This window comes from Aricia agestis, chromosome Z (assembly GCF_905147365.1).
Source record: "Aricia agestis chromosome Z, ilAriAges1.1, whole genome shotgun sequence".
Taxonomy (NCBI): domain Eukaryota; kingdom Metazoa; phylum Arthropoda; class Insecta; order Lepidoptera; family Lycaenidae; genus Aricia; species Aricia agestis.
The window spans coordinates 27,630,990-27,645,078 of NC_056428.1; the positions used below are offsets into that span (position 1 = coordinate 27,630,990).

Sequence of the window (14,089 nt, forward strand, 5' to 3'; positions counted from 1 at the left end):
TTTTTAACGTCGACCACATCCTATATAAAAGTGGACCTATTTACTTAGATCTAGTTAATAAATTATTGCGACAATATTAAGCGTTATTTACCTAACCGTATTACTACTATTACTCACAAACCTCATTTGTACATTAGTTTTACTACACAGCACAAGACTTGTTAACTTGACATTGTGAACACAATGCTCAAAAATAAGCATGTACAATGTACTATCAGATAAGTTGATTCCTATCACCTATGCAAATCGGGGACCTAAGTAGTTTGGATGCGTTACGTCAAACCCAGCCGACAGATCACAATTAACATTGAATTGACATATTCGACCAAATAACGTTGGTCTGTCAGTTGCATAGGAATCAACTTCCTCGATGGTACATATATAATATACGCTGAAGAGTGAAGTGCGTACACGCCAAGATGCACATACGACAGCGTACACACAAGCACATACGTGCACATACGCAGGTGTACGTACACGCAAATACGTGCACTTACGCCAGTGCACGTACACGCAAATACGTGCATATAGTATATACGCATAACTATGTGCACATTTACACACACACTGACACCTATTTACGCACACAGTTGCACATACGCTGTCGGAGCATAAACGTCAGCACCTACACCAAATATACACATTACAAGTTACCCTTTTGTAATGCGACTGTAGCGCCACATATTAAATTAACTGTAATGGAAACTTTCAAGGAAAGTACTGTTCAAAGTAAAGATGTAGAGTACTTAGTCAAATTGTTACGACATTTATATTGCATTTGATAGGTATATAACAATGGTATTTGACGAAAAGCAAAGTGACAGGCTTGCGATACCTTACTTTTAATTCCATTCTGCTGTCGATACTATCTACTACAATTAGACGTAAGGTGGCTTTCCGATCCTCGCGAACATAATAAAATTCAAATAAAATGTCACTTTACAAATTTGAGTCTAGGGTCTAGACTCTAGAGTCTAGATTATATGTTTGATTTTGCCCTACACCACTATAAAGCAAGGGCGGCATGTGCCGCCCTTGCTCGGTTGAAAATGAAATTTATATCCTAGTTCATAAGTGGCATATTTGAACTGTGGTAGGTCGCGGTCGCGTGCCTCTACTGGAAATCCGCCTTTACATCTGATAAATCAGTACTCACTTCTTATACTGTTCGTATATTTCCTGGAACATAGTACGGCAGTTCATTTTGACCTTCAATTTGGAACAGAGAAGGAAGACGCCGGAGAGTTTTCGATGCAGCGAGTATATCTCCTCTGGCGGCGGGCAGAGTCTGTGCGTGAGTATTGTCGGTACTAGAGACTGGATTCTCTTCGTGGTTTGTTGAGTACTGAAGTCGAATTCTCCATCTCCTTCCATGGTGAACACCTCGCCCATAATCATCACCGTATCCACGTGGGTTTCTTCCATTATCTGTTGGTAGAAAATGTTTATGTAGAGTTATTCTGCCGTTAGCTAAAAAGCGTTTAGGTACACAATAAAACGCTATACAATTTTGTCTCATAAGTAAGAAAAATCACTTGACAAGGCCAAAAACATGTTTCGGTCTTGGTGTCGCGGGCCGCAACAAAAATTTTTTAGGGTTAAAAAAAACGTTCTTCAAAATTAATGATTTAAAAGTGGAAAAAATTTCACGACTTTCACGACTTGACAATTGACATTATTTTGCCGGTAGACGTGAGTTTCAAAATGATTTAACATCACGCGGGCCACAGATAAAGTCCCGGCGGGCCGCGGGTTGGGGATAGCTGGTCTAGAATCTAGATCGTCAAGTGACGTCGGAGCGTTACCATTTACCACCACGCAACAGAGCAATGTGGTGGAGATTTTTTTATTTTTTTTATTTTTTATCCTTTTGCTTAACCACTAATGAACTATGTTATAGCCCCCTCAGCTGTTGCGATGGTAATGGCTGCCTATCAGGCAATCAGCCCGCTTGTTATACTTACTTTGGTCTCGTAGCCCGTGAGGAACTTCATCTCGCGCGACATTCGTAAGATGGCGCCCCTGTCTCCATCGGAGGCCGCCTTGATAATCTCAATGTACTGGTCCATAAACTCCTTCGAATACTCCCGTGTCGCACCAAAGTCCAGTAGCACCAACTGAGACATAACACAATAGGGAATGTTACGCAAAGGTCGGGGCAGAGGGCGCTACTGCACATACTGTAAAATATCCGACATGTTGCACACGTCATATCAGAATATTGACAGCATCATTGTCAAAAGTCAAACAAAAATTTTTATTTTCTGTCAGTGCTGGTGCCGCCTCTAGCGTGAAAGCTATAGTAATTGGGGAAAAAGACTTTTCGCATTATAGTATGTATGAACTTGTCATAAAGGTCATACACGGGACAATTATCGTAACGATTTATCTCCTCGATGTTAAAATCGAACGACAAATTGTACGTGTGTAGCAATATCGCAAACGATTTTACGTTCAAAAGATCGATTGGACGATTTTCTTGACGATCGATCGAAACGACAAATTGTCCCGTGTACCGGGCACCTTAAAGTCTCTTGGAGTTTTACAGAAGACAATTCCAAATTCAAATTAGGTAAATGTGAGATTTTCGTTTGTTTTTCTTATTGTTAAAATGAGTGATTCTAATTAAGAAATTCGATACATTTTAAAATTTTATTACAAAAAAGGTAAAAATGCAACACAAGCCGCGAAAAAAATTTGTGATGTTTATGGACCTAATGCAGTATCTGTGAGAGTAGCGCAAATTTGGTTTAAGCGTTTTCAATCCGGAAATTTTGATATCAAAGATGCACGTTGCTCTGGTCGCCCTGTAGGGACAAAACTGATGCTATTTTTGAAAAAGTGGAGCAAGATCGGCATATTAGTAGTTACGTTCTTCAGCTACATGCTGAAGAACTGGGGATTGACCACAAAACGATTTTGGCGCATTTGGAAAAAACTGGGTACACAAAAAAGCATGATATTTGGGTGCCTCATGAGCTCACTGAAAGAAACCTAATGTACCGTGTACTCATTTGTAATTCTTTATTACGACGCGCGACGTAATGAAACCGAACCATTTTTGAAGCTGATAACTGGTGATAAAAAGTGGATCACGTACAAGAACGTGCCAAAAAGATCGTGGTCAAAGGCCGGTCAGGCTTCACAGACTGTGGCGAAACCCGGGTTAACTCGCAATAAGGTGATGCTGTGTGTGTAGTGGGATTGGAAGGGCATTATTAATTATGAGCTGTTACCCCCAGGCAGGACCATCGATTCTGAACTGTACTGCGAACAACTAATGAGATTAAATCAAGAAGTTGAGAGAAAGCGGCCGGAATTAATCAACAGAAGGGGTGTGGTTTTTCACCATGATAACGCTAGACTTCACACATCTTTAGCCACTCAGCAAAAATTACAGGAGTTTGGCTGGGAGATATTAATGCATTCGCCGTATAGTCCTGACCTAGCACCTTCAGATTTCCACCTGTTTCGGTCGCTGCAGAATTCCTTAGGCAGTGTCAGATTGACATCACAAGAGGACTGCCAAAATCACGTGTTTTTTCATTTTTTCATCAGAAGCCCTAAAATTTTTATAGCAATGGGATCAGTCCCTACCAACAAGATGGCAAAAAGTTATCGAACAAAATGGCACCTATATACTTTAGTCAATTATTGTAAATAAACTTTAAAAAAAACTTTTGATTTTTTATATAAAATGCGCAGAAACTTTTTCCCCAACATAATATATCCTATTAAATAAAATACATATTTTGAAGACTCTTTATTTGCTCTATTCGCGGCTCTTGACTTGGAGGTCGTGGGTTCGATTCCCGCGTTGGAAACAATAAACATGTTATTTCCAAGTTTGGTTAGGACAATGCAGGCTGATTGTCTGACAAGTAAGATGATCCATGCGTCGGATGGGCATGTAAAAAGTCGGTCCAGCGCCTGTCCCTCGCCGGTCGTGTCGGTCTTCCGTCCCACTGGGTTATGAGAGTAAAGGAATAGAGAGTGCTCTTGTGTACTGCGCATACACTCTGGCACTATAAAATTACTCCTGCGTAGCTGGCCAGTAGGCCTACTACGAAACCGTTTTGAGACTCAAACAATCGGACGAGAATGCCGCGTCCTGCTATAACAACGACATTTCACGTTTGTTACAGTAGGGCGCGGCATTCTTGTCCAATTATTCGAGCCTCAAAACAGTTTCATGGTACAAGGCCTGGTTTCAATGAAACCGGCCACCGTCACCCAAAGCGGTGTGGGAGCTATTATTATTATTTTCTCTATTAATACCTGCAGTATCGTTTATAGGACAGGTAAGTCCTATTTCAACATAAAAAGCAGACATGTAAGCAGCAAAATGACTTCAAAAAGCCATTTCCATGCCTCACAAATCTTCAAAAATGTTACTTACAACCTGTGTTACAACTTAAACGACTATTGAAAAGCAATATAAAACTTACCTGTTTAGTATTAGTGTTGTAGAAGAAATTTGCCCAGTTGGGATCGGTCTGCATACACCGCAACACAAACATCTCTCTGAGGCACAGCTGCATCACTTTGTATGCGATGTCATATTTGACTTCGTAGTCCGCGTCGAACAGTTTGTCAATGGGAGTCGCGTCTACCAACTCCGTGGTCATCACTTCGGCCGCACAAAGCTCGTCTGGAATTTTTTTTTATGTAAGTATAGGAACTGGGGACAAATCCTTACTAATATTATAAATGCAATAGTGTGTTTATTACCTCTTCACGCTTAAAGCACGGAACGGAAAGTAAAAATGTACGATGGAAAAATGTAATGTTGCCACACGATTAACGATTTTCTGTACAACGAAGTTGCGGGCATCAACTAGTTATTCTATTAGACACACAAAACAAATATCTAAAATGATGGTGCATAACTGAGTCACATGGTTTATATTCAGAACTCAGAATGAGCCACAAAGACGTTTTGCTCGGTTCGGGACTGAATTCTCAGGTTTTCCAATATCGTGCGAGATAGCCTGGGATTCGAAATGAAATTTGATGTAGAAGAATTAGTCTTCAGAACCCAAGCCGAAGGCCCTTTAGATATTCTAGTCATACTCTTTTTAAACGGGAAAATGGCCCACCACACTATCCCGCCACTGCAACTCCTGTGTCGCCAGGATCAACAGTGGTAACCAACCACGAAAACTCTTTGATATGATCTCAGGGATGCCCGGGGGTCTAGCTAAATTTGTCTTGGGACCCACAACGAAATTAATCAAAAGAAAGGTAGGAGGAGTAGGAGATATCCAATTTCCCTCCCCAAGCAAAGCGGGGGGAGACAGCCAAATTGTAATGACATTAATGTCTGGACAAAGGGGGAAGCACCACGGGAATAAAAAAGTTAATTATAATTATGCCTACTTCATAAAAATGACATTAATTTATATATGTAATAGCAAACTTGTGTTCGATTGTTTACAATAGTATTTATGACAAAAACGTTTGAAAGCACGGAAATTCTTTTCGCTGCCTACGAGGTCATCGTAATATATACGACCCTAGAAACACATTGGAAACTGTTTAACAAATCGGTTCTTTCCTCATGCCAGAGATCGCACTCCCAGAGTATGTGATGAGCAGTTTGTTCTTGCGGGCTGCCTTCGGTCGAGCACTCGCAAAGAGGAGATGGGACTAACTTGAATTCATGAAGTTTAGCTTTAAAATTGCCGTGATCAGTTAGGAATTGTGCAACCCAGTGATCTATTTCTATCCAATGCATAGCGAGTCGTTCGCGAACCTAAGAAAAGAAACCGAACCTTTGATCGAGTTATCCCACCGATCCTGCCACTCGGATATAACATTTTGTATTGTAACGTGTAGCGATTCAAATAAAAGTTATACTCTTGGCCGAAACTCTAGTGACTAGTTATTCCAGAGATTGCATGAATAGCGCCCGACTGTTCAAGTGTTAACATTTTAAACTTTCGCGTTGCATTATAATGAAACTTTTTAATCGGGACTTAACGCGACTTATTTAAGTAGTAATGCTACTACGAGTACATACTTTTTCTCGACGTTTCGGCCGTTGCAACACGGCCGAAACGTCGAGAAAAAGTATGTACTCGTAGTAGCATTACTACTTAAATAAGTCGTGTTCAAGTGTTCATTGGTTAATCCAAACTCACCAACAACAGCGGGTACAAAGTATTCAGGGTACGGGGCCAGCATCGTCTTGAACTTTCTGGTACATTCCGCCTCCCGCACGTAGTCAACTTCCCATGCCAACTCCTTCTTAGCTACCTCTACTATGTTGTCTATGAACATGCCCTTCGGAAATATGTTCCAAACCTGCGAGAACGCAAAATAAATTAAACTTAACTATAATATTACCTATTAAAACCTTAGCATGAAATGATGGAAAATAATATTCTTAAAAGAGTCTAAAGCAGTCTTTCCCGAAGTGGGCGATAGCGCCCCCTTGTGGGCACTGAAGGTCTAAAGGGGGGGTGGTGTGGTCCCAGAAAAAAATCTGGGCGCTGTGTAGAGGCTAAGGGAGTGCTTTATTTTATCTGGATGCATTTTAAATTGAAACAAGGGGGGCGCTCAAACATAATTTATTACTAAAGTGGGCGGTAGACAAAATAAGTTTGGGAACCCCTGGTCTAAAGGCAAGAAAGGCTAAAAATATGCAAATATTTTAAATTCGAAATCAGTCTTTCTGTTACCTCCAAGCACTTAGCCCCCTTAAACTGCTGAACCTTTAGATAACAATTTGTATGGTCCTTCGAGTCCCGGAGAAGAATATACGATAATTTTTTTAACGGGAAAATAAACGGCAAAAATCCGACGCGAAGAACAAATTGCTGCTCACCAACGTTTTCAAAATCCGCAACTTACTTTCATAACTCCCACAAGGTTGTCTATGTCACTATTGATCCCCTTTGCCACACCAGGGTATTGCACCTTCACCGCTACTTCCTGACCATTATGAAGAACACCTAAATGCACCTGGCCTAAAACAAGAAATACATTTTTAACCCTTTATTCCGTCGAGCAGCAAGCCCCGTTAGGCTGGGTTTCCACCAGAGATGTGTTGCGCGGGATGTGTTTTTAAGGCTGCCTGAACAACAAGGCTGAGGCCAAGAAGGCAGCCTAAGATCCAATAGCATCGCCGCGCTGAGCAATGTCATGGCAAGGTCATGTCAAAGAAGCAATTCTATTGGTTCTGGAAACTTGGAAACGCAGCCTTGAGCAGCAAGCGTGCTAATAATGCTGAGCCTCGAATAATCTCGATCACAGGTTTTAAATAAATGAACGATATTTTGTTTAGAAGGTACAATAAACAAAAACATAGTTACTTCAACCCTTCTCTATATTTCGTAGATTGTAATTTGTAATGCAACTACAACATTTTCGGGACATTGTTCCTCATGTGTCGATGATTAAAGAATCTTAGCAACGTAATTATCACAGATTTTTGGCAGGTACATACCTAAATAAATAAATGTTAGTTGTGATCTACTGGTTGGGTTATAATTTAATTCTTCTAACACTATATTGACACATTTCCTCTTCAGATACCAGCCTCAACTCACCAATGGAAGCTGCAGCAAATGGTTGCTCCTCAAAATGCTGCAGTTTACTGCGCCAGTTCTCTCCAAGCTGTGATATCATGACCTTCTCCACCTGCCACGTCGGCATGAAGTCAGCTGACTGACGGACCCGGTCGAAGATGCGCTGCAGGTCAGAAGGTATGACTGACTCGTCTTGTATGCTAAGCAACTGACCGAGTTTTAGAGCCGCACCTGATAAGAGTTAAGTTGCGTATGTTTCAAGTTCAGTTGGGATATAGGGATAGTTGAGTGCATATATTTTAGTTAATGCACTTTTGTTAGCATACCAAGAACCACAATATAGCAAAATGTAACATCACTGTTAGGTGTATGTGGTGTGAGTTGTGACCACAGTTGTGACCAACATTTGAGACAATAATATATTCCACTTTGTCACACTTTGCCACATCAGTTTATTAACTTAAACGAAAGTTTACTACATTAAATATGGCAATCAATAATCAGGGTACCTCTCACTTTACACAATGTGTCCACGATTCTCTCAGCATTAGCTGGCGATAAAAATGCATTTGATTCTTCAACCTTCCCCGTCACCGACTGAATAGTATTCCTGGCGTACTGTGCCACAGTTCCCACACCTAAACCCGCAGCCAGAGACCCAAAAGATATCATCCGCCCGATACGTGAAGATGGCACGACACGAGCTTTAGAATTTTCACTAAGCTAAAAGAAAAACACAAATGCATAGGAATTTATATTATCTAAGTAAAATTATAATTGAAATATTATTAATATAATAGGCTTACGTGGGAGAGCCATGCTTCGGCACGAATGGGCCGGCTTGACCGGAGTAATACCACGTTCTCACAGAAAACCGGCGTGAAACAGCGCTTGCGCTGTGTTTCGCCAAGTGAGTAAGTTTACCGGATGCCCAATCCCCTACCCTATTCCCTTCCCTACCCTCCCCTATTCCCATTCCTTCCCTTCCCCTTCCCTATTACCCTATTCCCTCTTAAAAGGCCTGCAACGCACCTGCAGCTCTGCTGCGAGTGTCCATGGGCGACGGAAGTTGCTTTCCATCAGGTGACCCGTTTGCTCATTTGCCCCCTTATTTCATTGAAAAAAATTGTTTCTGAATTAATATAATAATAACAATAACCTTTATTCAGATAATAAATATTTACATGGTATTTTGATGCTTTTTTACGTAATCCTAGATGATCCTTATTCCTAGATTATTTTTTATATCCTATGAGCTTTTGCCTGCGGCTTCGCTCGCGTTAAGAAGTTTTATTATATACAAATTTTCATCCCCTATTTGAACCCCTTGGGGTTGGAATTTATCAAAATCCTTTCTTAGCAGATGCCTACGTCATAACATCTACCTGCATGCCAAATTTCAGCCCGATTCGTCCAGTGGTTTGGGCTGTGCGTTGATAGATCACTATGCCAATCAGTCAGTCACCTTTGAGTTTCAAATATATAGATAACATATTTCCATTTTTCTATTTATTATTTGTTTGCTGTATGGCATAGTACTCCACCAACATCTATATGTAATTAAAATTCCAATTGAAATATTTTATTTCTGAATTATTTCAACAATAATACTTTTGGACTGGCCCCACTTGATGCCTACCACTGGTATTAAATTGTGAAGTAGAAAAATGTAGTGATTTCATAATTAAGCCCACATTTTGGTTAAAATATCATATTATAATTTTTCAAATTAAAATGTACTTACTGCCACTCTTATCTTCTTCTTAACAATGGGTTTTGAGACATTTGGGCTACTTCTTGTACTTGTTGGTTTTTCAATGCCCATTTGTTTAGGCTTAGGTTCTAGGTCCAATTTGCTATAACTACTAGCTACTTCTGGTTGCACTAGCATACTGGAACTAGAACTTTTAATATTTTCACTATAAGTAATCTCAGGGTCTTTTAAATTCATTCTACTTGATTCTATGCTGTCAACTTGCTTTGATTTAAGTTTTTCAGCTTGTAATCTCAATTTTTCCAGAGGTACCTCAATATTATCTGGTGGGGAAGAGGTTATGTACCTTTGGGTCTTCTTCAGGCTCTCAAAGGTCTTATCAAACTCTTCATTCAACTGATCGAGTTCTGCTTGCAGTTTGGAATCCATTGGTGATGAAGTTTTACTAGGATCAAAATTTGGAGCATGCATTACTGCATATTGCCTAAAACCCTGAGCCACAACTAAAGCTCTTTCGAATAGATCTTTAGCGATATCTGGGTTCGGTTTTATGTTGGTGATGGGGTTAGTTGGGCAGCCTTGAATTAGTGGTTTGATGCTACTGTTATTCCAGATTAGTCTAGTGTTTTCTTGTTGGAGTTTAATGCCAGCTTCGACCACCATACGGAACCCCTTGACAATGCCTATTAGATCGTTAATATGAGACATGGCCTGGAAGACGAAAATATATAGCAATTATATAAACATAGTTAGCTTGTATATTAGAAGTTAGAACATCATAATTGTTTAGTTTAAATCAAATAAAATATCCAATTTGCAATACGAATAATTAGAAGTATTAATGATAAAAGTAGGTATAATATAGTTTTAGAAATAAATAGAAAGCTAAAAGCTAATGCCAAGTTCAAGGTCTCAAAATTATTAATATTGCATAACAATAAAAAAACTTTAGTCACCAAGGTTTATAATGGTTAAATAAATATTAGGCATCGTAATCTAGTCGTTTAGGAAAGTGAATGTTAATTTATTCAAAGGTATTTCCCACCAAATATTAAGATTTAAAGTGGTTACCACTAAGCTTAACAGTATACATAACCTACTTACCAAAAATGTAAAATTATTTTACTAACGTGTACAGTACACACGAAACAAAATGTTTTAAGTGTATGTTTCTTATAAAAAAACTTATAAAAGTTATTTTATATTAATTTGCAAGTCCACTTTTTACAAGAAAACATCCAAAGAAAACATAAATTTTACTGTGATCAGTAATATGTCATCTGTCACCATACATACGTCATTGTTCCTTCTTCTTGTTTATACTTTTCTTATTATGGCGCTCGGCTTTATAACCGTGGCCAGTGTCAAGTAAAATATAGCGGGAAAACAATATTCTTCTGACAATAATTTTCATCATCGTTTTACTATAATATCGTCATGTCTAAAGTCTAGTCAAAATCTACAGTTTATAACAAAAGTGATAATTCTTTTTTTGATATAAAATAAGGGGGCAAACGAGCAAACGGGTCACCTGATGGGAAGCAATTACCGTCGCCCATGGACACTCGCAATATTAGAAGAGCTGCAGGTGCGTTGCCGGCCTTTTAAGAGGAATACGCTCTCTTCTTGAAGGTTTGCAGGTCGTATAGGTCCGGAAATACTGCTGGTGATAGTTCGTTCCAGAGTTTTATAGTGCGCGACAGAAAGTTACGCGAGAAACGCACGGTGGAGGACTGCACACTCATCAAGGTGATGAGGATGGAATATTTTCGCGTGGGACGATGGCGAAAAGTTGCAGGTGGTATGATTTCGAACAATTCCTCAGAGCTCTCCCCGTGATATAACCGATAGAGGATGCAGAGTGAAGCTACATCTCGGCATAATTCCAAGGGATCCAAGCTGTTTAAAACACTATCCAGAGGGAGCAGTTGGTATTTTGGCGCTCCTGCCCAGAGATGAGAAGAATATTCCATATGTTGCCGAACCTGCTTCTTTTTTTTTAAACGGGCTTTGGCCCACCACACATTCCCACCACTGTATCTCCTGTGTGGCCGGGATCGACAGCAGTATCCAACCACGAAAACCCTTTGATATGATCTCAGGGAGCCCGAGGGACATGCTAAAGCTGTCTTGAGACCTGCAACGAAATTAATCAGAAGAAAATAGGAGGAGTAGGAAGATGAACCTGCGCCTTGTAGAGGTGTATGCGTTAGTCCGGACTGAAGTACTGTCTCGCTCTGTTGAGAACACCAAGCTTCTTCGAGGCTAACTTGGCCTTACCCTCTCGATGATATTGGAACTGGACTTCGCTCGATATGCTAACGCCAAGTCTTTCAATGCTAGGGGAGATGGTTAAAGATGTGCTCTCAAAACGAGGATGTGCGACCATTGGTGACTTTTTAGCGGTGAACGCGCAGAGTATCTTGGCGGGGTTGAATTGGACGTCTACCCTATTCAGAGACTTTCTCCAATGAATTCTCTATATTTTTAGACACATGTTCGTTTCGACTCTCAATGACATTTAGCCGAGAAATATTGGGGGAGCCGGTATATACAGCATCACCTGTACTATCATCCGCATAGCAATGAATGCCGTTGGTCTGTAACATGTCATTGATATGCAGTATGAATAAGGTAGGCGATAGCACACAGCCCTGAGGGACACCAGCATCAACAGACTGAGTTTCCGAGCATTCGCCGTCAACTACGACCTTTATGCTTCTGTCTGCTAAGAAACTTTTTGTGATTTGCATGGGCAAGCGCCCTGGCGTAAAGAGTTTCCCCATACAAAAACGAAAAAAAAATGTTCTGTTTCAGCGCTACTACTTTTCCAGTAAACTTAATACACGGGACTCATACACAGTACATACACTAAAGTATTATCACTTAGTTTTGTTATACCTTGTATACTAATATTATGAAGCTGAAGTGTTCGTGTGTTTGAAAGTGCTAATCTCAGGAACTGCTTGTTCGATTTGAAAAATTCTTTTTTTTTTTTGGATAGCCCATTTATCGAGGAAGGCTTTAAGCTAATAAATAATGCAGTTTTTTTTGTATGTTACTGAGTATTCATGTTATGATTGAATTTACTTTTAGTTGAAAATACGAACTTAAAATGCCTAATATGTCTGCTCCGATATAGTTTAGCTATATGTCCCCCATAATAAAGTTTACTCCCTTTAATATGTTCTTTCATAATATGCCGGTTTAGTGAGTGGCCGCGAGATTTGAAAATGACGCCAATATTACCCAAACCCCTTTAAGCATAATTTTAAACAATTCACTTACAGATGAAAGGTTATTCCTGTATTAAAAGTCGTATCTGTATGACTTCTACACCATTTCACAGGGCATTTAGACATTTTAACAACAAAAATATTGTAAAAAGCTACCTACGTAAAAAGTAAGTAAAACGAGTTTGACAAAATTGTCATGTCAACCTGGTTGAATGTCACTCGAGTATATATACACGAAAAATGTGTACCGAACACATGCATAAATATGCATGTATTCGGGTCACATTTTGTAGCTTTTTGATGCACTTTTTTTGACGGAGTTACTCTTCCTTAGTTTTTATTATTCGTAGGTTTTCGCTAAATTTCTTTGCGTATATTAAATTATGACGATCGCGATAATATAACCAGATGATCAAAATGGCGTGTGAACATAGCAAAATCACATGCAGACGTTAACTATGTCTATGTATATAGATAGTAATTCTAACTCACTTCTAAGCTATAACCTATCGTGATTCGTGAGTGTCAAGTAAATAAAAATACAGAAATAATTTCAATTCATTTATTCGTTATAATTGAATTTTAAATCCTACCTAGTACCTCGTTACAGTCTAACAGATACACAATATTCATTATTCCATGCTTATAATAGAGTCTAAGCGAACTTGATTTTCATCAAAAAACAAACAATAAATAGAAAACAGACTTTCAAATCACCAACAACGAATTACATAAACATCAGTAGACAAGAAATGCTTAACAAACGCAAAAAATCGATCCTCTGCCCCTGCTGTGCAAAGATAAATAAATTTCATCAGTAAAAGTAAATCTTATTTCTAAGTCTTAGGGCCAAATTTAACACATATAAAGCCAAAAAGCTACTATAATGTTGTGTTTGTAATTAACATGCTATGTTAATTATAATGTTATGTAGATCCCAGAGACAAAAAGCATAATTAATGTAATAAAAATAAAAAGTTCACATAAGTTTTTTGTAAACTTACTTAAGCAAATGCCAAAAAATTGGAAGAGGTTTTTAATTCCAGTCTGAGTAACATATTATACAGTCTAAAATGTCTATATCAATGTTTTTCTACATTTGTTTTTATGAAAATGTGATTGTACCTCCCTGGTATGAAAATATATTTCGGGTCCTCCCACTCTTTGTTACTTTGTCATGTTTGTGTTTGAATATAAAAATTTTGTTAAAATTCTCCTACTTCATAATATCAACATTTTGAATCTTATTTTTTTTTCTACGAAAATAGTTCTCTCGACCTTTGGCAACCAAAGGGTATCGCGACCCACATGTTGAAATACACTGGTCTAAACTCTGAATAATGTATTTTCCACTAAATTTGTAAACTTTAATCGTATATCTTTATGCCAAATTACTTGAACTAATGAGTCAATCCATACTAAATCACAAATCCGTGTTTATTGTATAATTTTATATTCGCAATCAAATAGCAAAACGTAAATTTTTATATCCATGTACCATCGAGGAAGTTGATACCTATGCAATTGACAGACCAACGTTATTTGGTCGAATATGTCAATTCAATGTTAATTGTGATCTGTCAGCTGAGTTTGACGTAACGCAACCA

At 38.8% G+C, this 14,089-nt stretch overlaps 1 protein-coding gene across 1 annotated transcript; it reads right to left on the reverse strand.

The window, feature by feature from the left end:
• Positions 1 to 460: 460 nt before the first annotated feature.
• Positions 461 to 10,385, reverse strand: LOC121738370 (atypical kinase COQ8B, mitochondrial). Its single transcript, XM_042130368.1, has 9 exons — positions 10,351 to 10,385; positions 9,277 to 9,957; positions 8,042 to 8,255; positions 7,554 to 7,763; positions 6,856 to 6,971; positions 6,144 to 6,306; positions 4,449 to 4,651; positions 1,965 to 2,117; positions 461 to 1,428 (listed from the first exon to the last, which is right to left on the reverse strand). The coding sequence occupies exons 2-9, from the start codon at positions 9,952 to 9,954 to the stop codon at positions 1,153 to 1,155; spliced, it is 2,013 nt and encodes a 670-aa protein (XP_041986302.1). The 5' UTR covers positions 9,955 to 9,957; positions 10,351 to 10,385; the 3' UTR covers positions 461 to 1,152.
• Between the last annotated feature and the right edge of the window lie 3,704 nt (positions 10,386 to 14,089).

What these genes read in the sequence shown, in the direction of transcription:
- LOC121738370 (XM_042130368.1), bottom strand. Translation starts at nt 9,954, where the DNA reads ATGTCTCATATTAACGATCTAATAGGCATTGTCAAGGGGTTCCGTATG. An exon ending in CTTTGTACCCGCTGTTGTTG is followed by an intron (nt 4,652 to 6,143) that starts GTGAGTTTGGAT and finishes AAAAAATTCCAG; the next exon opens with ACGAGCTTTGTGCGGCCGAA. An exon ending in ACAACACTAATACTAAACAG is followed by an intron (nt 2,118 to 4,448) that starts GTAAGTTTTATA and finishes GTTATGTCTCAG; the next exon opens with TTGGTGCTACTGGACTTTGG.